The sequence below is a fragment of the Neomonachus schauinslandi genome, chromosome 2, assembly GCF_002201575.2.
Source record: "Neomonachus schauinslandi chromosome 2, ASM220157v2, whole genome shotgun sequence".
NCBI classification, from domain to species: Eukaryota; Metazoa; Chordata; class Mammalia; order Carnivora; family Phocidae; genus Neomonachus; species Neomonachus schauinslandi.
Genome location: NC_058404.1, coordinates 52,900,791 through 52,926,377, shown reverse-complemented (window position 1 = coordinate 52,926,377; position 25,587 = coordinate 52,900,791). Strand labels below are relative to the sequence as shown.

The window sequence follows — 25,587 nt, the reverse complement described above, 5'->3', positions numbered from 1 at the left end:
ATAAGATACCCCCTACTGGTTAGCCTGCTTCCAACTTCTCCATGCCAGCCTCCTCCAATCTGGAGCACACCTGATTCTTTCCCCTTTGTTCATTATAAAGCTTGTCCACTCCCCTGCCTGCCCCTGAGTCTCTGCCAAATGCAGGTGACAGGTGAAAATGGCTGATGCCCTTGTTCTAGCAAGCTCTGAATAAAAAGCTTCATTTGTTCTTATTGCAGTAGTCTTTATTTCCACAGACCTCAGTACTTGCATCATGTTCAGTGGATGCTCTCGCCCTGAACTTGGTGTATTCCAATGATCCCATTTCCATCTCTTCACTCTGAAGTCCTCAAGGTCAGAGACCCTGTCTAAACATAACATCTGGCACAGTGCTTGCCACATAACAAGTCTCCACTACTTTTTGTGGAATAACAATACTTGAAATTGGGACTGTACTGGAACGTTTTTTTTTTTTTAAAGGTTGCATCTATTTACTTGAAAGAGGGGAAGAAAGAGAGAGAGAGCACAGAGGGAGAGGGAGACTCCCCGCTGACCAGGGAGCCTCATGCAGGGCTCGATTCCAGGACCCTTAACCTGTGGCAGACGCTTAACCAGACTGAGCCACCCAGGCGCCCCTGTACTGGAACTTTTAGAACACACTTCTGTCCTCCCCACCCTCACACAGCATTTTTTCTATAACCTACTGAAACACTTTTAACACTCTTTGTAATAAGCCAGCCTCCTCCTATTAGTGTAGGGTTTTCTTGTGTTTTTTTTTCTCCTTGTGTTCCCAGACCCAGCATTTAGGAGGCATGTCAGAAATACTTATTGAATGGCTAGGGCCACTGAAACCAAACATTAAATATCAAGTTTTTCACAATATCAATTATCAGGAGATAAAAAAATCTTTCCCCTAGAATCTGTTGAATACAAATCTCACCTCTCCTTACTTCTGAGTAAAACCTGGACTCTCCTTCTATGTATCCCATCCCTCACCTGCAACTCTGCTAAGCAAAAGCCTCTCCTTCTGTCCAAAAGGCACAATGACAATCCGAGTAATTCTCACTCTTCCCCCTCCCCGCCCCCATCACCTCTCTTCTAGCGCCCATTCACACTACTTAGCGCCCATCCCTTCCCTCCCTGCTTTCGGAACTAACAGAAACTTTCTGAGAGCCTCCTGCCACGATGGATAAAATCTAGGAAGGGAGACATAGTTGGTCTCGGTGAGGAGACCTTCCACTAGGAAGGGAGACATAGTGGTTTCAGTCTGCGATCCACGTTTCTGCTTCTCCACTTCTTCCACACAGAACCCAGTCCCTGTACTTCGGCTAGAATTCTGATGATGCCGACAACAACCCCTACAACTCAACAGCTAGGTGCTCTATTTTCCCCGCTCTACAGACTTTAGTAAGTCCCTGAAATCAGAGGAATAAGAAGTCTGCTCCTGAGAGGACAGAGCAGGTGTGAGTTATTCTTCCATGTTCTGTTCTGTAAACTTTTATATCACTTGAATCTTTGGGTATCTGTAATTTAAAAATAATAATAAAATCTTTAAAGTGTAAGGCTTCTCACTCACCCTCCTGGCCTTCTCCCATTCTTACCCTGACCACCTTCAACTATGGGTTAATACAGCATCCATCTCATCGGTTTTGACCCTCGGCTACTGGATACCGCGGGAGAAAGTCTGCAGGCGAAGCAATCTAGCCTGGATCTCCAGTGTGGCTCTAAATTCCCAGAACAGCTGTTACAAACCTTCCCCTTCCTCCTTTGTATTTCAAAAGACCTCACCTTCGGCGGATTTTCTCTGGATCTATTTTTCTCTCGCGATCCTGGCCCCGGTCAGCTTTAAGTGCTGGCGCTGGCGAGGTCTCTCACCCTCCTAGTGTTTCCTCTCAACTCCTCATACACAAATCCTCACATTATAGCTCCCTTTAATAAGTGACTCTCCTCCCTGACCTCCTCTTTCTCATTCCTTCTGGACTAACCTTCTTAAGGGCAGACCACCCTCGTCGCTTCTACTTCCTCAGTGCTCATGCAGGTCTCAGCCCCTTTGGACTGGTGGCCACTCTGCACAAATTGCTCTCCTTGAGGTGATCATGACCGCAAATTTGATCAACTGACAAATCCGAAGGCCTCTTCTCATTCTCCTCCTTCAGCTCAGCATAAGCCAGTATTATGGCCTATTCGCTTCTACCTGAAGCTTATTTTTTCCTCCTGTTATATATCTTTCATTGACTGGCTTCTCTTTGTGCTCTTGCCCCTTCAACACAAGACTTTCTCTACGGTTCCACTGTGATTGCTATCTTTTCTCATGCCATGTGATGGCCCTTGTTAACCTTCTCTAACTGACCATCACACTATGAGGAAAGCTCCCAAATCTGTGCCTCCCAGCCCAGCCTGCATTTGTGGAGAGCCAGGCCTATGTCCTAACTATGCTGTCTCCCCAGCTGGGGTGCCGCACAGGTACCCCCAGGTCAACATGCCTCACATCTGATCACCTTCCCCCACAGAACCTGCTCATCTCCTGGCTGACTTTCCCTACCAGCAGCTGGGCGGGGCTCCTCTAGTGTGGGTGCTGGTCCTGAGCCATCTTCAGCTTCCGCAACCCCCCATCCTGGCCCCGAGTCTGCACAGCTAGTCACCCAGGAGCCCGACCCCATGATGCCCTTGTACCCCTCCTCCTTTCCATTCCCACTGCTGTTTCCAGGTTCTAGCACTTTTATCAACAGCAACAGCGTTTTTCTCTTTCCTTTTCTACCCATCACGATGGGTGGGCAAACCCACACGCAGGCCATGGTGCCCAGCCCTCCCCTCGTGTCTCTAGAGCCTCCGCATCCCATTCCCCTCCTGTACTCTGGACCCACTGTACTGATCAGATGTTGACTTTGAGGAAACGCGCTGGACACCATCTTTGCCCCAGCTTATGCCTAACATTCCACACTCCTGTTACCCTGTATGGGTTAGAAGGTCAATTCACATTAAGGATACATATGTATGTGTATATGTATATACACACACGTACACACACATATAATTTTTTAAGATTTTATTTATGAGAGAAGTGGGGGGAAAGAGAGAGAGAGGGAGACTCAGAACAATCAGGGGGGAAGCACAGAAGGCAATTGAGAAGCAGATTCCCCGCTGAGCGGGGAGCCCAACGTGGGGCTTGATCCCAGGACCCCAAGATCATGACCTGAGCCGAAGGCAGACGCTTAACTGAGCCACACAGGTGCCCCTCACACATATATTTTCACGTAACATACACACACACACACACACACATAAGAGTAAATATATACTCGTAGATACAAAGAGCAATCTATTACTCAAATAGTATTTTCAGAGCATCTGGTGTGGAAGTAGGGTTTTACAAACTAATTTAAGTTAAAAAAAAAAAAAAAAAGAAAAGTGCAGAGAGATGGCCTCTGAGAACTTGAAGATTCTCTCCGAAACCCTTTTGTATCCTGTTATGGACTGAATTGTGTCCAAAACCCCCCACCACACCCCTCAGCCAATTCTGACATTGAAGCCTTAACCTACCATAGGGGATATTTGAATAGGACCTTTAAAGAGGTAATTAAGGTGAAACGAGGTCATAAGCGTGGGGCCCTAAGCCATCGATAGGACTAGCGTCCTTCTAAGGAGGGGCAGAAGCCCCAGGAATGCCTGCACATAGAGAAAAGGGCCTGGGAGGGCACAGCAAGAAGGCAGCTGCAAGGCCAGGAGGGAGAGCTCAGGAGAGGCCAACCTGCCGGCCCCTTAATGGGACACTTCCAGGATCCGGGACTGCGGGAGAAGCAATTTCTGTGGTTTAAGTCCCCCAGACTGTGCTGTTTACTTAGGCATACATAATCTAAGGCCAAAAGAACTGGCACTTCTGTCAAGTGAAAGAGAGAACTGAGGTACAGTTGTGTAAGATATTTAAATATGTGACACAAAGGAAACATAAAGCAGGAAGGATTTAGACTCGATGTGAGAACTGTCATGATTGAACGGGGTTGCTGAAACTGGTTGCAGGGAACAATCCAAAGGAAAAACAGACCGTGGAGAGGCACATTTGAAAGCAGGTTCAAAGGATGCGTGTAGAAAGGTTGGATCTTAATGGATTAAAGCCTTTTCTACACTCTGTTCCAAAGAAGAGTAAAGGGGGCGCCTGGGTGGCTCAGTTGGTTAAGCGACTGCCTTCAGCTCAGGTCATGATCCTGGAGTCCCGGGATCGAGTCCCGCATCGGGCTCCCTGCTCGGCAGGGAGTCTGCTTCTCCCTCTGACCCTCCTCCCTCTCATGCTCTCGTGTCTCTCATTCTCTCTCTCGCAAATAAATAAAATCTTTAAAAAAAAAAAAAAAAAGAAGAGTAAAGGTAAAATGGGCTTCATGGTAAAATAAGGTTTGAAAACACGAAGTGTTATACTTTGCTCTACTGCAGAATTTCTTGGAAGCTTTTATGAGCTCCGCAAAGCTCCAAGAGGGAGATAGAGCAATATTTGATGACAGAACCCGTCATCTGAGACACCACGGGTGATGCTTCTTCCTAGGGGCCTATTCTCAAAGGAGATGGATCAAAAGAAGCTTGGCTACTTTCAGGGACATCCCCCTAACGATGTCAGCCAGCTCTTGGGGCAGTACTGGGGTAGAGCTACGGAGGACTGACACAGAGGGGACCACAAAGTGGTGGGTGATAGGTGCGTGCCCTTGAGCTTTGTTAACCGTGTGATCTTAAGCAAGTTCCTCAGCCTCCAGTCTGGAGTTCAGTTTCCTCACCTAAAACACACTGTGAGTACTCATCACCATGGGGATTTCTGCAGATGATACGGCAAGAACTAGGCTACAGGCTTTCCACGGGAAGTATTCAGTACGGATGAACTATTCTACAGGTTATAGGGTGCCATAAAGTGGCCTTCCCCAGTGTTAACAACTTCTGGGGAGGTGCTAGGGCACAGTACATTCACTCATGCAAATCACTGTCTTCTGCAGGCCAGAGGCTGGTGCAACAGGAAGAAATCCATCTGTGCTCTGCCTGATTCCATGTCAGGGCAACGCACCTATGGGCAGAAGAGCAGGTGGGTGTTCATCCCCTCCCTACCCTGCTCCTTTGAAGTGGCCCCATCAGGCCAACTCAGAGAGCCCTATGTAGCCGCCTTCACTGGGAGCTCAGTTATTCACAGTGTTAAGAGCCTTGACTGCCAAATAAAGACAACAACAGAAAATAACAAAGAGCTTTATTTTCATGTCACTGTCCTACTTTCTTCTAGTTGTTGCTAACAACCTGACAGTGTGTCTCTACCCCCTCGATTCCTGCACTGTTCAACATACCAACAGTCACAAATATATCACCTTATGGAGGAGATAAGTAGCTTTTTTCCTAAAGCCCACTGGGCACAGCAGGGAGGTGGCCAATTCCCTGGTCCCTCTCCTCCCACCCTTCTCTTGGGGTCTCCATCCCACGGGAAAGGATCCAGGCAGGAGGCTGACCTCTCACCCGCTACTCCATCCTCATCCCTGGATCCCTCTAGGGGAACAAAGAAAGAGAATTCCGTTGTCCTGCTTCTCAAATGGAGGGCCTTACAACCAACCAAGGTCTCAAACGCAAAACCAAACATCTGCAAAGCAATGTTGAGGCACAGCTGTTTTCCAGGTGCTTTCATTTTCACTGCCGCACTGCGGAAGTGTTTCCCTCTATCGTCCTCATGACTTTTCCTCATCTTTCACAATGGCAGAACTGGATGGGAAGAATGAACCGAAACGAGATAAGGGGGGAAAAAAATTCTAACCCTGTAGGAACCGCCTTCAACCTAACCAGTGAGATGGCTGGCAACACTCCTGATGTCCACCCCTCTGCCCCACCCCGCCCTCTAGCTCCTGTGGCCAGGCCAAATACTGACAGCACCCCCTGTCTGGACATTCAGGAATCAGGGCCCCTAAAGGGCTAGGATCTGTGAAGACCGGCAGGAGCCCCCTAGGAGAGCCGGACCTGTGCCTGCTCGTCGGGGGGCAGCCTGGGCTGGCACTGCGGGCACCACCACGTGAGCCTCTGGAAGCCACCCGGGGGCCCAAAGGCCTCTCTCCTGAGCTGGTGCCCCTCGGGGCACTGCTCCTTCTGGTAGATGTGCGTGTGCTGCTGTCTGCCCTGGAACTTGCCCTGAAGCCAGTCCGCACTGAACTGCACCACATGATCCACGAGGGCCTCAAGGCGCTGAGGGCTGAGGAGCGAGCCCAGAGAAAGGGGATGGATCCCGGCTCTGTACAAGGCTTCATTCTTAATGATGTTCCCTGGGGGGAGGCACGGAGAGGACAAGGGAAGGGGAAAGAACACACCGGTCAGGAGGCCCATCCACAAAACTAGCAAAGCAAACGGAAGCTGGCATGATGGCGGCGGGAGGGCTCCAGGGGATGACCTGGTGCCAACCCTGCCCTGGCCTGAGGGCTCTTGGGCAAGTCACCGACTCTGAGCCACTTCCCTGTCTGCCAACTGGGTTTGCTCACACTTACCTTTAAGGCTGTTGTGGAGACCAAAGAAAATAAAACTCATGTGTGGCCCTTGTCACAGCAAAGAGGTTATCAAAACAGCCTATGGAAGCTGACTGCCTGCGATGGAACCCTGCTCAACCAGATCAACCAAACTATGTGACCCTGGCAGGTTCCTTAGCTCCACATTCCTCATCTGTAAAATGGGGATCGCTTACCTGGCTTTTGTGAGCAGTAAATGAGAATTCTCTCTCTCTCTCTACACACACACACACACTGAGCACTGTGGCTGGTACGGAGAGAGTACTCAATAAATATTAGCCGTTTAAAATTAAAATTAAAATGTCAAGCATAATGCCTGAGATATAAAGCGTTTAGGAGGTATTATTTCATTATTTTTCTACTCCTGCCTCATTCTTGGTGAAGCCAGCCTTGACCCCTCCTTCCAGAATCAATAACTCTCTTCAGAATGTCCCAACGCTGCACTTCCTTTAACCTCTACCAGGCATTTGTCACAACCCATCTGAAGTTGCAGTGAACCCATGCTTGCCAGGCCATTAATAATCTCCTGAAGGAGGGTGCCTGGGTGGCTCAGTTGGTTAAGCAACTGCCTTCGGCTCAGGTCATGATCCCAGGGTCCTGGGATCAAGTCCCACATCGGGCTCCCTGCTCTGCGGGGAGCCTGCTTCTCCTTCTCCCCCTCCCCCTGCTGGTGTTCCCTCTCTCGCTATGTCTCTGTCAAATAAATAAATAAAATCTTTAAAAAAAAAAAATAATCTCCTGAAGGAGAGACGTTGAACTTGGTAGAAGGCAAGCGTTCAGCATATGTGAGATGAATGGATGAATGAAATCACTGCAATCTGCAAGGGCTTCATAATCACACCCCTAGTCACACAGAAATGTTTCTCTACAATTCCCTGGCAAACTACCTGGATTCCGAGCTCAGCCGCACGACTTACAGCAACGTGACCTTTGCTTTGGCTTCTTTGTGTGAGTAAAGGGAAAACAGGAAGGATAAAACTACGTGACTAGCATGTTAGATTCATGCGACAGATGTCGGCTGTTATTACTATTGTTAGGAACAATGACGTGTCAGTAGAGCATGAGCTCCTGCTGTAAATATCCCAAAGGCTCCTTCTGGAGATCTCTTTCTCCCGTAGGGCGCAGGGGCTCCCACAGTCTCAATGTGAAAATGCAAGCCGCTGTCTGAGGAGCCCCCGGGGCCTCCTCCCCGCTCCTGAGTGGGGCTGTGCCTGCAGCAGGCACCTTCGGGCCTTGGGTATGAGGTGATTTTGTCATCAGCTCGCTCAATAGCCTCAGCAGCCAGTCGCAGGGGCACTTAGGCCTCTGCTGGGGTAGTAAGGGCAGTTCTCAGAGTTCCGCTAGGTGGCTGTTCTGGTTTTCAGATCACTCAGCTCGTTTCCCTACCTGAAACGCTCACGGTTTCATTGCTCAGGACACTTGAACAGAGGGAGGGAACCTGCTTCTTCACTCGTGTCTTTTAAGATCCTGACGGAGGCCTGAGGCATCTGTGCTTTGCCAGCAGGCAGTTCCATCTGCCCGAGAGAAGCCCCACTGGCCAACGCAGTGCTCTCCCTTAGCAAATTGCAGCTTCCGGTTCCCAGCAGATACTGATTGGGTAACCGAGTACCTACTGTGTTGCACGCACCACACCAGGCAGCGGAGGAGTCAAGGAGAAAGAAGACAGGGCTCCCGCCCTTTAGGAAGTTATACTGTGATGTGGCCACAGGCAGACTCCAGCTGATAATATAATTAGGATGTGAATTCTGAAGCCAGGAGAGAAGTTAGAGATTGCCTAATCTAACTCCCTCAGTTGACTGATTTATTTTTTTAAAGATTTTACTTATTTATTTGAGACAGAAAGAGAGAGCATGAGTGGTGGGGAGGGGAGATGGAGAGGGAGAAGCAGACTTCCCACTGAGGAGGGAGCCCAATGTGGGGCTCGATCCTAGGACCCAAAGATCATGACCTGAGCCGAAGGCAGATGCTTAACCAACTGAGCCACCCAGGCATCTCAAAGGAAGTGAAGCTAGAGAGATTAAGTGACTGCCTCAAGCACAGCTGAGGTGGGTCCCATCCCTTTCCCATCAGTCATACCTAAGCCTGAGAAGTATCTTTGGTCCAACAGTGTATAGCAGACAGGCTGCTCCTGGCCCAGAGCTTCCAAGGCTTGTCCTCGATCGAACTTTTCCGACAAGATGTCAGAGGTGGGTCTGACCACTGGGGAAGAGCTCCAAGACATCTGACAATTATAAAATGCCAGGAAGCCGCCACCACCAAAGTACAGGACCAACCTGGGAAGAAAGGAAAGATCCTAAGTGCACGCAGTTCAGGGCACACATACATACAGCTTCCACTCGAGACTCAAGTCACATGTCCACAGCGCTCCCACTCCACAGTCAAGATTCACCCAGGGAAGCTAAGACCCCAAAAGAGAAAAGGGATGGCTCTGCCAGAATCATAAAAATCTCAGGGCTAAATGCAGTAATTAAAAGAAAACATATATATTGCTCCATCTTTCTGATCACAGCCATGCATGTTCACTGAAGACAATGTGATGTAAGGAAGTCTCAAAGCTCAGGAGGTATGGCTACCTGCATAAAAGCAAAGTTTGGGGGCGCCTGGGTGGCTCAGTTGGTTAATGGACTGCCTTCGGCTCAGGTCATGATCCTGGAGTCCCGGGATCGAGTCCCGCATCGGGCTCCCTGCTCGGCAGGGAGTCTGCTTCTCCCTCTGACCCTCCTCCCTCTCATGCTCTCTGTCTCTCATTCTCTCTGTCTCAAATAAATAAATAAAATCTTTAAAAAAAAAAAAAAAAAAGCAAAGTTTGTTAGGAAGGACAGAGAAACGGATGCTAGAGAGGCACCACTCCCAGTCCAGGTTAGGATTTACCAAGAAATACATACCCACCCATATGCCCATGGACTTCCTGAATTCCAAGGACACAGGGGAAACTTTCTGAACTTTGATAAAGAAATGATGGGTTACTGTGTAAGGGCAGATAATCAGACTGTAACTGGACTCCGTACCTGAAGGGGAATATCCATATATCTGACCTAGATGGTATTCTGATGTGGAAGTAAAAGGACAACTTTATTTTTTTAATTTTATTTATTTATTTGAGAGAGTGAGCAAGCATGTGCTTGGGGGGAGGAGCAGAGGGGGAGGGACAAGCAGATTCTGTGCAGAGCATGGAGCCTGAGGCGGGGCTCGATCCCACAAGAGATCACGACCTGAATCAAACTCAAGAGTCAACACTCAACCGACTGAGCCACCCAGGTGCCCCTAAAAGGACAATTGTAGAGGAAAAGGCCTCAGAGACACATCTACCATAGTATCTGAGGTAATTACTCAAGGAAAAATAAATGCCCAATGGAAATGCAATCAGCAGGGACCTCAAGCCAAGGGGAGAGGAAAAGGGTAGGACATAAGGGGCGGCCCTGGGGTGCATAATATTTATGGTGAGAGATCTAGAGGACCGGACGATAGCACAGCTGAGAACTGTAACGTGTTAGGAAGGAATTCTTGAATCAGAAGATACCCGTGTTGACCACTGGAAGCGAGAGGTGCTGTGTGATCACTAAGGAGCTGAGGCACTTGGCGCTCCTAAAATGCCAGATTATCTCAGTACTGATCAGCGGAAAACAAAGAGGATGAGGAGGACGAGAAGCCCATCTGAGCTCTGGATGAGGGGGATATCGCCCTGCTGAAAACGTATGGTCAGAGCACTGACTCTAGGCAGATGAAGCAGGTTGAAGATGACATGTGACAACTTCTTAAGAAGCTTCATGAGCTCACTGGTATGAAAGAATCTGATACTGGCCTGGCCTCACCAGAGCTCTGGGATTTGGCTGCAGAAAAGCAAACACTGCAGAGTGAACAGCCTTTGAGGGTTGCGAGGTGTACAAAGATAATCAGTGCGGACTCGGAGGACCCAAAGCACATTATCAATGTGAAGCAGTTTGCCCAGTTTGTGGTGGATCTTAGTGATCAGGTAGCACCTGTGGACACTGAAGAAGGAATGAGAGTCGGCATGGACAGAACTAAGTATCAAATTCACATTCCGCTGCCTCTTAAGACTGATCCAAGAACAACAACAAAAAAAGACTGATCCAACAGTCAACCATGATGCAGGCGGAGGAAAAACCTAATGTCACATACATCGATGTGGCTGGCTCTAAGGAACAGATTCAGAAACTTTGAGTAGTAGTTGAAACCCCATTACTTCATCCAGAGAGGTTTGTTAACCTTGACATTGAGCCTCCCAAGGGTGTGCTCCTCTTTGGTCCACAGGTACAGGCAAGACACTGTGCTTGGGCAGTTGCTAACAGGACTGATGCTTGCTTTTCGAGTTACTGGATCTGAACTTGTACAGAGGAATGTCGGTGAGGGGGCTTGAATGGTTCATGAACTCTTTGAAATGCCCAGAACAAAAAAAGCCTGCCTTATCTTCCTCGATGAAATTGATGCTATTGGAGGGGCTCATTCTGAGGATGCCGCTGAAGGAGACAATGAAGTGCAGAGAACGATGCTGGAACTGATCAATCAACTGGACAGTTTTGATCCTCGAGGTAACATTAAAGGGCTCACGGCCCCCACGAGACCTGACACTTTGGATCCAGCACTGATGAGGCCAGGGAGACTGGACAGAAAGATTGCATTTAGCTTACCTGATCTAGAGGGTCAGACTCACATTTTTCAGATTCGTGCTCGTTCAATGAGTGTTGAAAGAGATGTCAGATTTGAGTTGTTAGTGTGACTGTGCCCAAATCGCTCTGGTGCTGAGATGAGAAGCATCTGCACGGAAGCTGGTATGCTTGCCTTCAGAGCACGGCGAAAAATCCCTACCGAGGAGGATTCCTTGGAGGCTGTAAATAAGGTCATTAAGTCTCATGCCAAATCCAGTGCTACTCCCTGCCATATGACATACAGCGGAGCCCTGAAGGCTTTCATGAAAACCCTGTTTTTCAGTGGAATCCTAACCTTACTAAATAGACTTGTTAATAACCATTACATACACAAAAATAAAGGGTTTCAAAACTGAATAAAAACAAATAAGATACACATGTTACTGTGTTTTTAATGTTAATCAACTTAATTACATATAATTAATAATATTATATAGTTAACAATCTGGAACTAAAATTCTAAACTATCTCAGCAAACGCAGGAGATAGGGTGGGCAAGACAAAAGAAGTGAGGAAGTAGAAATATTTCAAAGGCCTCCTCTCAGAAGGATGAAGGAAGGGAGCAAAAAACCAGTTTCAATAAGAAGGGAGACATGTTATTAGTTTAATGTTATTAAACATTTGGTTGTTATTAACTAAGAAAAAATATGGGTCTAATTTAAAGGGAATATTATTACCAACAAAAACAAGATGAATAGCAGTACTCGCAATTTATACTCAACAGGAGTTAAAAAGGGGGGGGGGGTAGGGGGAAAGAAAGAAACTTGAGAAATCCAACAGAAGAAAAGAAACAAGGTATAATAAAATGGCAAACGGAAGAAAATCCAAATACCACAGTTACCTCATTTCAAAACAAAGAGTTTTGGTTTGAGTTTAAAAAGATACAAAAGCCAGATACGTGCTGTTTGTAAGAAATATACCTAAAATAAGTGAAAAGGCACTCCTGTAAAGCACACCCTAAGTGGAAAAAGACCAAGGGGGCCAGCCAAACACAGAATGGCATTATTACCATCAAGAAAAGCAGAATTTGGGCGCCTGGGTGGCTCAGTCGTTAAGCGTCTGCCTTCGGCTCAGGTCATGATCCCAGGGTCCTGGGATCGAGCCCCACGTCGGGCTCCCTGCTCCGCGGGAAGCCTGCTTCTCCTTCTCCCACTCCCCCCGCTTGTGTTCCTGCTCTCGCTGTGTCTCTCCGTCAAATAAATAAATAAAATCTTTAAAAAAAAAATAAAAAAAAATTAAAAAAGAAAAGCAGAATTCAAGACCAAAGGCAAATAGAGGATCTGTTATTATTTATTTTATTTATTTATTTATTTATTTATTTTTGAGAGAGAGAGAGTGAGGGAGGTGGATGGTAGGGGCAGACGGAGAGGAAGAGAGAATCTCAAGCAGACTCCATGTTCAGCGTGGAGCCTGACACAGGGCTCGAACTCACGACCCTGAGATCATGACCTGAGCCCAAATCAAGAGTCGGATGCTTAACTGACTGAGCTACCCAGGCGCCCGGAGGGTATGTTATTATTTAATAAAGCTGCAAAGAAGTCAGAGACCTTGATGCTTTGGACAACAGGGCAGCAAACATATAAACACACTAGAAAGACAAGGAGAAACCTCATAAAACCACAATCACTCTAGAGGATTTTAATGCTCTTCTTCCCACATTTGGCATATTAAGTAAACAAAAAACAAGCAAGGATAGAGAGTTTGAATTATCAAAGCAATAACCTGTTCTTAATAGTTACATAAGATTTTACTTTTTATGAACATACTACCTTCATTTATGTACATAAAATGTAAGAAAAGATCAATGATGTGTTTGACTGCAAATTTTAATAGATGCCCAAAGTAGAAAATTCACAGGCTGATATCTTGATCACAATCCAATAAAAATAATGACAACAAAACAAAACGATGACCCCACTCAAACATTTGGAAAATCAGAAAATACTCTTCCCATATAGAGTATATAAAACTGATAATATTTATTTGAAAGATCAACAAAGTTGATAAACTCTGGTAAGCCTAAGTAAGTAAAAAAGGGGGGTAGGTGACAAAGGAAAATAAAGAACAGGAAGAAGAAAAAGGCAGACATAACTTCACAAGAGATTTAAAAAATAAGAGAATGATATGTGTTAACTCTGTGACAATAAATTTGAAAACCCAGTTAGGGATGAGGCTTGTTGGTGAAGAGCATTTCAACTGCCCTAGCTGGTGACTAATTTAGCAATCAGCCCATGAACCAGCTTCAGGCCATGAAAGGTTTGCTGAGAGTTTCTGAGAAAGCTCTCCTCGCTCGTCTGAACTTCTAGAAATGACCCTCTCTTCCCCTCTTCTCTCTTCCTGTGTTGACATAAGGCCTGGAACTGCAAGAGCCTCTTGCTGCTGGTCTAAGGATGATACCAACATGGGGGGAAAGGTACAGACAGAAGAATCACAAGAACATGAAGCCCAAAGCTGGGAACTGAGTCAACACCATAGCCCACCCTCGCTCGAAACTTCCAATTATGTGAGCCAAAAAATCTCCTCCCCCTTAATCTAGTCTCAGTTATCTTTACATCCAAAGCATCTTACTAGCCCTACATCATATCGTAAACACACACTACAGTTCTGAACATAAAAATATATCATTATGAAACTTTAGAAATGGAAGAGTAGTGTGGCTTTTAGGTAGAAGGGGCCTTCTTTAGCAAGAGGGGAAAACTCAAGGGCTATCGCGGAAAATACCGACCACTGACTACATAAAAATTTAAAATCCCAGGGGGTGGGAAGATGGGCAAAATATATACAGAGGATTAAGAGGTATACACTTCCAGTTATAAAGTAAGTAAGTCACAGGGATGAAAAGTACAGCATAGGGAATATGGTCAATAATATTGTAATAACATTCTTTGGTGACAGATGATGACTACATTTATCGTGAGCACTGAGTAAGGTCTAGAATTGTTGAATCATTATGTTCTACACCTGAAACTGATATAACATTGACGTTAACTATACTTATATAAACATTTTTTAAAAAAATAGAAATTTAAAAAAAAATTTTTTTTAGGTTTATTTTAGAGAGCAGGAGTGCATGAGTGGGGGGAGGGACAGAGGGTGAGAGTCTCAAGCTGACTCCCTGCTGAAAGTGGAGCCCGACGCGACGCGGGCCTCCATCTCATGATCCATGAGATCGTGACCTAAGCCCGAAACCAAGAGTTGGACACTTAACCGACTAAGCCACCCAGGCGCCCCTAAAAAATGTTTAGATCTTGAATGCCAAAAGGCACAAATACTGTCAAGGGACACAGGTGGACTTGAAACAACATTGGTATCACACATCACAAAGATTAACACACAATGTACAAAAGCCTCTACAAATTGATAAAAAGTATACAAACAACTCAAAACTAGTTAAGAATTCAGCTAAATGAGCACTTAGGCAAGGCCGTAAGGGTGTTCATTCTCAGTGACCAGCAATGACTCTTCTGGGAATCTACACTGAGGTAATAATCCTGAGCATGGACAGAGTTCTACACACCAAGATAGTCTTCTCACCAATAGCAGATGAAAACTAAGACAATTCTGTCCCTAAATTCAGAGTGCACTAGTCAAACCATAAAATGTCCTTCAGGGCCATCCCACTCTCAAGAGCCATGCTTGTTGGGAAAGTTCTTCCCTTTTACTAAGCTGCCCCAGTACGTTTCCACCCCTCTCCGGATGCAGACCACAGTCTACTTTCTATCATGGGTACTCTCTCCTAGGAAGTGGGCTGCTGGAGAGCAGTGGGATACCCACCTGAGTGAGCCCACAGAGCCCAGCCCCAAGCCTGCACATGGGGGCTGTGTGAAACACTACAGACCCTACAGAGCCACAGCCTACAGCCTGCCCAGCCATGCCGTTACCTGGGAGTGGGGTCCCTCCAGTCGCCCCTCTTGTTTGCTTTCTTCGCTCTGGAGAACTCATTCACCCAAATGCTGCCAAACAAACCAAAGCTGACCTGCAGCCACCTTTCAGCACCTCCTGCAGGCATGTCTCCCCGCAAATGCTCCACACCACTCTCTCCACTGGGAGCAACAAGCTCCAGGGACTGAGAGGACTGCTGAGAGATTTTCTGGCTGCTGGGCCCCGAGGCCTGCTTTTGGTCCTGAGCCTCTTCCTTCCTCTCTCCTTCTTCTACAGACTCTGGCAGTGAGATGTTGCCAAGGGACCCGAGTTCTTCATCTGGATCAAATCTAAGGAATAATTTCTTTCCATGGACCTACAAAAAAACGAACATGATCTAAGTCTTTGCTATGGACTTGTTTGTGCCCTTCTCCCCGCCACCCCAAATGTGTATGTTGAAACTTAACCCACAATGTGATGGTATCTGGAGGTTGCGCCTCTGGGAGGAAATTAGGTCATGAGGGTGAAGTCCTCATAAATGGGATTAGTGTCCTTATGAAAGAGGTCCCAGAGAGCTCCCTTGCCCCTTGCACCATGTGAGGACAGCAAGAACATGGCTGTCTATGAACCAGGAAGCAGGCTCTCACCAGACGCCGAATCTGCAGGCTGTCTGATCTTGGATTTCCAGCCTCCGGAACTGTGAGAAATAAATTTCTGTTGGTTATAAGCCACCCAGTCTGTGGCGGTCTGCTATAGTAGTCTGAATGGCCTAAGACAGCCTTAGGGAATGCTAGAAGAGGTATATGCAGATGTTTATCCTAATGCAAACTTATCCCTTCTTGTCTCTTCAAGGAAGCTTCCCGAAGTCGAGTATTTTGGACCTGCCTTTTGCTCTTTGCTCCAGTGGTGTGGGCAGTTAGCACATGGTTTTCAAAGTGATTGAAAGCAAGAAGAATTGGATTAGCAGTAACATAGATCCATGCTAGACAGCAGGACCACCCTAGAATAACTGAGGGGAAATGCTCGCAATGTTTTCACAGATTAGCTGAGATATAAATACAAATTGTCATCCCGTATTTAATTCATAATACATTTTCTTTGTTAGAAATAATTAGCTTGTACGCACACACACGAACATGCACCATCTACAAACTGACAGCAGCTAAAGTACTGCATTTTATATACCGTAAATAGACAATGTATGTTATACATTGTAAAATTTGGTACTTCTCACTCACTGAAATTGGATTTGGTAGAAGAAATGACCACAAGAGAACTCACAATAAAAAAACAACTATCAATAGAAATCGAATATTGACATAAAAACTGATCAATGGATCAAACCATAAAATGTACATAAAATGTACAAAGGAAAAGAATTCACCTCATCCCAATGAAAACGATTTTAGGAAAAAAAGATGAGAAAAGGAAATGTATATAAAAGAATGTTCCACGTGCTTTGTATTCTGTTTTTATACTGCTAGCCCTACTATGTAATGTGCCTATCCAGATTCCAGGATGAGCCTGTTCTGCATGATCTGGAATTTAGGCAGCCTTTCAAAACCAAAACACCTGGCATCAATAATGGAAATGCCTGTGTTACTTCTTTGGCCTCCAAAAGTACATACTTAGAGATCATAGTTCTGATATGATCTCCAATTTGTCAATCAGTATAAAAATTTTAACTGTAGCAGTCCTCTCCCTAAAAGAAGGCATTACCGGGGCGCCTGGGTGGCTCAGTCGTTAAGCGTCTGCCTTCGGCTCAGGTCATGATCCCAGGGTCCTGGGATCAAGCCCCGCATCGGGCTCCCAGCTCAGCGGGAGGCCTGCTTCTCCCTCTCCCACTCCCCCTGCTTGTGTTCCCTCTCTCACTGTCTCTCTGTCAAATAAATAAATAAAATCTTTAAAAAAAAAAAAAAAAAAAAAAAAAGAAGGCATTACCTTTCTAAATAATTCCAGAATAACTCATCTGCAAATGTGAGCACAGCAGTTTGCTGCCACATATTAGAAATGGCTTAACTGAGCTACATAAAAAACTGAGCAAGAATTAAGTGGGCATAATAGAATTTGCTCCAGAAAATACTTCTCTGATGCACATTCACTAATGTAGGTATAATGCTGATGAAAGTATCTGCCATATGTCCCTCAGGGTCAAAACATTTAGCAGGTCAAAAATGCCTAGCTCAGTCCCGCATCGGGCTCCCTGCTTGGCAGGGAGCCTGCTTCTCCCTCTGCCTCTCTCTCTCTCTCTCTCTCTCTCTGTCTCTCATGAATAAATAAATAAAATCTTTAAAAAAAAAAAAAAAAAAAAAAATGCCTAGCTCAGGACATCTTTGTGTCCTCTCCAACTATGGCAATTTCTACTGTCCCTCTTTTAAATTCCTGGGACATCATTTTTACTTCAATTAACTGACCATTAATTGAGCTTTTACAATGTGCCAGGCAGTGTGCTAGGCTCTGAGGGGCATACAGAGGAGGAAGGCTCCACTCGTTCCCTCTGGAAACTCAGTATTTGAAGAGAAGGAAATTCTGACACACACTACAACATGGATGAACCTTGAAAACATTATATTCGGTAAAAGAAGTCACAAAAGAACACACGTTGCATGACTCCATATATGTGAAATGTCCAAAAAAAGGGCAAATCTATAGAAATAGAAAATAGGTTAGTGGTTGCTTAGGGCTGGGGGCGGAAGGCGGGGGTGAAATGGGGAGTGACTGCTAATGGGCACAAGGTTTCTTTCTGGAGATGAAAATGTTCTAAAATCGACTGTGGTGATGGTTGTACAACTTTGTGTGAAGACACTAAAAGCCATGAATTGCACACTTTAAGTGGGTGAATTGTATGTTATGCGAATTATATTTCAGTAAAGCTGTTATGTATTTTTTAAAAATTGGAGGACTGGTTAAAAGTCTAAGTATGTAGGGGGGTTGGATTGGAGCTCCCACACCACCCAAACTAAGATGGAACAGAAACATTAACAGCCATGTAAGGACTCAATACTTATCCCCCACGCACTCTTTCTCAGGCAGCTCCTGGAATGTGTGCTTTGCAAAATGAGGGTATAACAAAGGAGAAGATAATGGACCAGGTGTAAGGAGACTATGACTACCTTCCAATATCCCTCTCCCCTCTTCCCTACTAACAAATCTACCCATTTACAGGGACCTCAGTAACCTCAGCTACTGATTTGGGGGGGACCTCAATGTCCTCAGCTAAAAATCTCTGTCTCCCAGACTCCCTTAGAGATGGGACAGCCAGTGAAATATACACAGGAATAGTCAAATGTAGTTTCCAGAAAAGCTCTTTGAAACAGGTGAACCAGCTTCCAGGTCCCTTCTGCCCTATCTCCCTTCCTTCCTTTTTCTTCCTGCCTAGAACGTAATGGCTGGAATCTCAGCTGCCATGTTATCACCATGAGGATGAGGGTCACACCCCAGGGAGGAAAAAGCAGAAGGAATTTGGTGCCCAATGATCTCATGTTGCTCCCATACCACTCTGGACTTCCCATTAAGTCAAGGGAGAAAAAAAAAAACCCACAAACTCCAGACATGAATAAGCTGTTCTTCTGAATCCGTTACGAGTAGTCAAACACAATTCCACTACAGAAACTGGAGAACCAATAAGGAAAGACAGGGAAAGAACTTGCCAGAAAAACAGGTCGCACAGAATGGAGCCAATCTCTTCCCTGCTTCATTAGCCCACTGTGCTCATTATATCTCCATTTGCCTGTCTGTAACTGCTTCACAAACCTGAAATACGCTTTCTTTTCCTTTTGGTCCATCTAAATCCTCCATCCTTCAAGGTCCCACTCAGAACCCACTTCCTTCATGAAGTCTTTTTTTTTTTTTTAATATTTTATTTATTCATTTGAGAGAGAGAGAGAGAGCAAGAGTGGAGGGAAGGGGCAAAGGAAGAGGGGGAAGCAGACTCCCCGCTGAGCAGGGAGCCCACTCGGGGCTTGATCCCAGGACCCTGGGATCATGACCTGAGCCGAAGGCAGACGCTTAACCAACTGAGCCACCCAGGTACCCCCATGAAGTCTTTTACTCCAGGCTACAAGGACCTCTTCTCTGCTGAGGCCCTCAAATAGGCCTTAATCGTATGCTCCCCTCCTTCCCCTTCACTGTTACCTAACCGTTTTCCCCTGTTGTAGATACAGGTCGTACTTTCAAAATTCAACTCTCAGCTCCTTAGGAGTTAGAGGTGCAAAGAAGGGAGCACAATGATGAGAACTTAGCCCCCACATGCCAGGCAGTTCCCCAAGGCTGTGTCCCTCAGGGTTCTTGGGCTCCCACACCGATTTCTGCCTTGGTTTACTAGGAAACCAGCTCCCACTTCCATCTCAAGGCTCCCTGTCCATACATTCTTCTGTCCACTCAGCCAGTCCGTAAATATTCTCGGTGAGCCAGCTCTGAGACAGGCTCGGGCTAAGTGCTGGGGTTCCAGAGATGAAAGGATCTAATCCTGCCCCTGCAAACCTTGCAGTAGTCTGGTCAAAGAGTCCAAAAGCTCTCACGGTAGGAGCACAGACCCGGAGGTCAGGTGGCCTGGACCCCAGCTAGCCATGTCAACTTGGGTTGAGTGTTCTCCCTCTCTGAGCCCCCACCTCCAAATGTAGAAAATGTAAGTGAAGGTCTAGAAGACCTCTTTCAGTTCTAACCAAGAATGGTTTTATAACCCGCAAGGTGTGTGTGAAGGACAGGGTGGAAAAAAGAGAATCAGCATTTACGGAGCACCTGTGCCAGACATCAAGTCTGTTTAATACAATTTTAACTGCTAAGTGATCTGTCCCCATTTTACAATTGCACAAACTACAGCTAAGAGATTAAGTAACTTACTTAGGAGCACACAGCTCAGCAGCAGAGTTCATTTATTTTCTCTATAGCCAATTATCATATATATGCTTCCTAAGAGCCGCCACTCAACGAAGGGCTAGGCATACAATACTGTGGAGGACACAGGCCCCGCCCTGTTGCTCCTCTCCTCCATTCAACCAGCAGGACAAGTTCAGCACTGAGGATCCACCAGGAGGAAGGAGGGGGTGCCCAGTAAGCAAAGAGAAGTCTCTCTCCACCCTTAGAGCAGACAGGCCAGGTTTCTCAGAGGATGTGATGGCAAGGCTGAATCCTGAAGACAAGGAATTACCATGCTCACAAGAAAAGGACGGGAATGGGGGCAGAGTTGGGGGAAAAAGGAAGATCTGCCCGAGCAGGGGAGCAGCATGTCAAAACCGCGGGCAAGAAGGATTGGTAGAGGAGCCCCTGTAGTTCAACATGACTGCAAGAGAGATTTGGGACAGGGGAAGAAGCGGGCCTAGAGAAGGAGGCACAAATCAGACCACAGGAGCCCTGGGAGCCCCTTGAGGCAATTCTGCCTTATGCTCAGGGCATGGATGAGGCCACGAGAATCCAGATCAGAAGGCTATACTCTTTCCTCACGTCCTTGCTAGTTCCTAACCATAGGTGCACATCAGAGTCCACTGGAGTGACCAGAATCACTCCAGACTCTGCATCAGAATCTCCAGCTCATGCGTGCACAGGGTACTTTTTCTAGTTCCATAGGCCACCGAGATGCCCAATTCTGGCTGCGAAACATCAGACCTAAAGAGGAGCAGCTGCGTGGGGGTCCTGGCGCGGCTGTCTTGGGCTCAAGGAAGTGATGGCATCAAAGTCTTGAGATAAATTCTAAGGGAGTCATGGGACATGCCGACAGAGCCAGCCCATTTATGTGAGGTATCGACCAAGCCCCGATGAACTCACCTGGGTGTCTTGGAGCCACAGGGACTGAAAGCTGGCAGGGTTCAGCTTCTGACTACTGCCCCCTGTCTTGACCACCTGCTGCCCCACAAAGGGGGAGACCAAGTGGTGGAACTTCCTCACAGATGGTCCTTCTGGCATCCCTGCAGGTAGAAATGGGGAAAAGAAGCCACTGACTTCGCTAGTTCTCTAGCATTTCTGGTGGGTGCCAAGTCCCAAGCTTTCCAGCAGCTATGTTGTTGCCATCGACTCGAAAAGTATATATGGCCAAAAAGGGGGTGTGGCTGAGAAGAGGGGTCAGATCAAAGAGAAAGACCAGCTGTGACAGGGTGTGGGTCGGTTTCCCAGTAATAGTTTCCCTTTCCAGCCCCTCTCACCTTTCCTCATGCAGCAAACACTTATTAAGCACCAACAGTGTGCTAAGACATCATGTCCTGGGAGCCCTCCACTTTGATCTTGTGGCAGTCTGAATGGGAGCTGGCCCTGGGTACTTTTTGCCTGCACTGTGGGCCCCAAACTCCTCTCCACGATTTCTCTGTCCTCCCCCTTCAGCAATACCAATCATTCCAACCCACTGCTGCAGATTTATCTCCCCACTTTTACGGGAGAAATGGTGATAGAAGAGAAGACTGTAAGGGACACAGAGACACAGATGTGGATCTGGTCTTCCCAGGACCACCCCACTAGTAGGGGCACTGTGTGTGTGTTGACAATGCAGAGCTCAGAACCATGACACGTGCAGACACAGGGTCATGTTAGTTCAGAGTGAGGAGAGGCCACCTCCAGCTTAACAGCAGATAATTATCCCTGGTAACCGAAAACAGCTGGGGTTGTTTTAACCCTGACGTATGGTTATCTGTGACTCCCATCTCTCTCTGCCCCCAATCATCCAAGTTCACTCAGAGTTTATGTATAAAGCATTCAGATGTTTGAGTCTGAGTGGTCCGTACCCTGGCTTCTGGAAGCTAAGAGTCCCTCCCCACCCCCCTTACCCAGGGCACACTACTTAACCACCTGTTTCCCTCGCCTGCACATGACCCTGCAAGTTATGATGAAAACCCAAAGAACTAAGTAGGTACCTGGCAGAGTGGTAGCTACTGTAGTTTTAGCAATTCTAAAAAAACAATTAAAAGTCTCTAAAATGAGGATGCCTCTTACTATATCCATGCTTTCTCATAGCTGAATTAGCAGCACATTCAATAATGTGTATTTTACATCTGATGGTGCTTTATACTCGCTAATAACTAGTGCTGTTTCCCCCAATCAGACCTTCAAGGCACCGGAGAGGCCATACTCACAAGTGCTGGCTTGCAAGGAGACTTGCCTGACTGCAGCCCACCACCTCAACCTCAACCAGCTCTCAGTGTCCAGGTCATCCCCAAGAGAGGAAGCTTCTGGAAAAGCTTTCACCTGAAATGCACCTAATCCTTGAAATCTCTTAACACATGGGCACATTTTTTAAGGTATACTTACGGAGATTTAAAACGGGGCAGCAAGTTGTCTCTGCCCTAGCCTTAAGGGAGTAGAAGCGGAAAGGACACAGGATTTGATGCGGACGTCTTGCCTACCCTCAAGCCCCCTCCCTCAAGAGGCTGACGGCAGTGAGGCTGGCTACTGGCTCCTAGCGGACCACACTCAAAGTGGCAGAGGAGAGCGGCGTCAGGGCGTCCTCTTTCCTACGGCTAACCACTCACTCCCCCAGGGACTCTAAAATGGCTGCTTTTTCCAACTCTTTCTCGGGGGTGAGGCGGGGAGATGGGGGGCGGCGGAGACAGGGCTGAGGGGCACTGAGGGAGGCCCCCAGGGGTAAATGCTGGGCGGCACAGTGGTAAACCAACCAACCAAAAAACTGGGCCAGGGGTGCGGTTCCGTAAGGGATGCTTCTTCTAACTGTCGGTCACTGCGCTGTCTCGCCGGTAGCAGGTACCATCCTCCCCCGGCCTGCTCCCCGCTCCCCGCCCGCGCGGGCCACAGCGAGGGGCGGACGGCTGCACTCACCGGCTCCCGGCCCGCGCCCCGCGGCGAAGCCCGCACGCCGCCTCCAACGCCGGGCGGAGAGGACTCAGCTGGCCAGCGTCCGCGCACGCTCTGCCCGGGGACCGACGCGGAACGGCCCCGGGAGCCAGCAGCCGGGATAGGTCCCGAGCCGGGGAGGGGAGGGGTGGCGCGAGGCTCCTCCTTCGGGGGGGAAGGGCTCGGGGTTCCGCCGGGGCGTGGGGTAGAGCCGGACTCCGCCCCCGGGGCGGGGGCGGGGCCCCGCTCTGGCTGCAGAGGGCGCGAGGCTCCTCCCCTGAGGGGCGTCGCTGGAGGCGGGGCCGCGGCCGCGCGTGGGGAGTCGAGGGAGGGAGAAAGTGGGAGAAGGGCGGAGGGACGGAAATCCCGCACACGGCGGGGACGGCGCAAACCGCCTTGGGAACGTTTATTGTCTTACGGGGATAGGAGGTTATGGAGAAAAGTGAGGTTCCTGAATAAAACTTTGGGTGGTTCGGGCAAAGTCATTGAGTTGATTTTGAACGGCTTCCAATCTCAGGTCATTTTGCAAAGGAAACAGGTTGTCAAGAAATTCTCATGAAAGTTTTAAAGAGTGGGCTCTTTTACTTTATATTATTTGAATATTATTGATTTTGCCGTAAGCAAGTTTTGCTTTAAAAGCATGATTTAAATTTTTGTTTCAGAGAGTAATACAGATAAAACGGTAGACTATTCAGAAATAATTATGTTCCATTGTTAGTTCTCCAGAGAGGATGGCGAGCCAGCCATTTCCAAGAAGACGGCAGGGAAGTTTGGGGAAGCGCCGGAGGAGGTGTTCCGGAAACTGTCCAGGATAGCCTGCACCATGGACCCGAGAGAGAGAGTCCTGAGGAGGACTTGGTCAGCACAGGAGACAGGCCCCGTTCTTTCTCGTTCTTTCTCGGGTTGTGTCCTGCTGAGTAAGAGGGAGCAGTGCAGGTGGCCTGAAGGGAATAGGGGCAGGAAATGAGGAAAGGGAGGCTAGGAAGACTTGGGGTACTGAATTGCCTCAACACAGCGGGACCCTAGAGGCAGAGGGGGTGAGGTTTGCAGGTGCTGAGTTTCCAGGAGGGATCCCCTGAGAACCTTCTGGTCTCCCTCTTTCTATATCTGTCCTCTTCTGGAGAACAACATCCCCACCGGGATGCCCCCTGCTGTAGGATCAGGTATACACCAACAGCAGCTTCTGGAGCCCCTAAATGCCCATTCTCTAGACCCCGGCTGAGCTGGGAAGGAAGCCAGAGCCACAATCATTGCCTCACCCCTTGGAACGAACGCCTGATGCCTCGGAAGGCTCTGCAGAGGCCAGAGGACTAGAGAGTTAAGAAACCAAATAGTTCACAGCTTGACTCTGTCATTTATAATAATAGCTATTTGTTGAGCACATACTATGGGCAAAGCACTGTTGTAAGCTCTTTTTTTTTTTTTTTTTAAAGATTTTATTTATTATTTGACAGAGAGAGAATGAGAGACAGAGAGCATGAGAGGGAAGAAGGTCAGAGGGAGAAGCAGACTCCATGCCGAGCAGGGAGCCCGATGCGGGACTCGATCCGGGGACTCCGGATTATGACCCGAGCCGAAGGCAGTCGCTTAACCGACTGAGCCACCCAGGCGCCCCTGTTGTAAGCTCTTTATGTTAAACTGCCTCATTGTTAGCTGTGGGAGGACAAGTCACGGTATCTCTGTATCCATGTTTTAAGTGAGATATATACGGCTTTATCGTGGAAATACCAAAAAGCAGGGTTTCTCAAACTTTAATATGCCCATGAATCACCTGGGAATCTTATTTAAATGAAGATTCTGACTCAGGTTTCTAGCAGGACCCATGATTTTGCCTTTCTAACAAGCTCCCACGTCCTGCTGCTGCTGCTGGTCCAGGGACTGCACTTGGAGCAGCAAGGTCTTGGCAGTTGGTAGGCACTCAATAATAAGTATTCTTTGAATGAATGATTAAATGAGATATTAGAAGCAAAACGCTCATAAACTGTAGAGTGCTGTGCAAGTGTATGTAATCATCATTCTAAGACAATGAGGTTGGGGAAGGACAAACGCCTAGAAGAGTAACTCTGTAGAATAGCAGTGAAGAATATTGTTTCTGCATCAGACTCCCCGAGTCCAAATCTCACCACTCAGTGGGCAGAGCTTGGGCAAGTAATTTCCCTTTCTGTACCTCAGTTTCTTCATCTGTAAAATGGAGTGAAATGCCTACCTCACTGGGCCACTGTGGGATTTATTGAGGTGATTCACATAAATCTCTTAGCACTGGGCCTGGCATAGGGTTCAGTATGTTTTGTTATTATTGTCTCCTGGATTGGGGGCAACCCTAAAACCCACAGGAGCCTGGGCCTCAGCATCTAGCTTTCTAAGGGCCATGGAACCAATTTCCTCCATCTTCCTTTGTGCCCCTGATTTCTCCAACAGGATTAAAGTTACAGTGAACATGAAAATCGATTAAAATGCAGCCACTTCAAAGACAGCGAAAAAGGAAGTGAAGGAGAAAAGCAGTAGAATCTGGTGAGAAATCAGATTGCCAAAGAAAGAGTTTGGGGATTCTGAACCACAGAGAGGAGGTTTTCTATGTCTCTAGAGGCGTATGAGTTCTGTGACCTTCAGTGAGTTACTTAAAATCCATGGGTCAGGGGCGCCTGGGTGGCTCAGTTGGTTAAGCGACTGCCTTCGGCTCAGGTCATGATCCTGGAGTCCCGGGATCGAGTCCCGCATCGGGCTCCCTGCTCGGCAGGGATTCTGCTTCTCCCTCTGACCCTCCTCCCTCTCATGCTCTCTGTCTCTCATTCTCTCTGTCT

At 47.4% G+C, this 25,587-nt stretch overlaps 1 protein-coding gene across 5 annotated transcripts in view; it reads right to left on the bottom strand.

The window, feature by feature from the left end:
• Nucleotides 1-22,911, bottom strand: part of FDFT1 (farnesyl-diphosphate farnesyltransferase 1) — a 62,059-nt gene extending 39,148 nt beyond the window's left edge. For 3 of the 5 annotated variants that reach the window (XM_044912852.1, XM_021698978.1, XM_021698980.1), the window contains exons 1-3: nt 22,772-22,911; nt 20,777-20,916; nt 15,129-15,389 (exon numbers count right to left, since the gene is read on the bottom strand). In XM_044912852.1, the coding sequence (XP_044768787.1) occupies nt 15,129-15,389; nt 20,777-20,914 (399 nt within the window). In that variant the 5' untranslated portion in view covers nt 20,915-20,916; nt 22,772-22,911. Of the gene's footprint in view, nt 1-5,225; nt 6,249-8,561; nt 8,759-15,033; nt 15,390-20,776; nt 20,917-22,615; nt 22,694-22,771 lie in introns of those variants that run through there. The other 2 variants (XM_021698982.1, XM_044912853.1) reach the window with 2 other exon arrangements.
• Between the last annotated feature and the right edge of the window lie 2,676 nt (nt 22,912-25,587).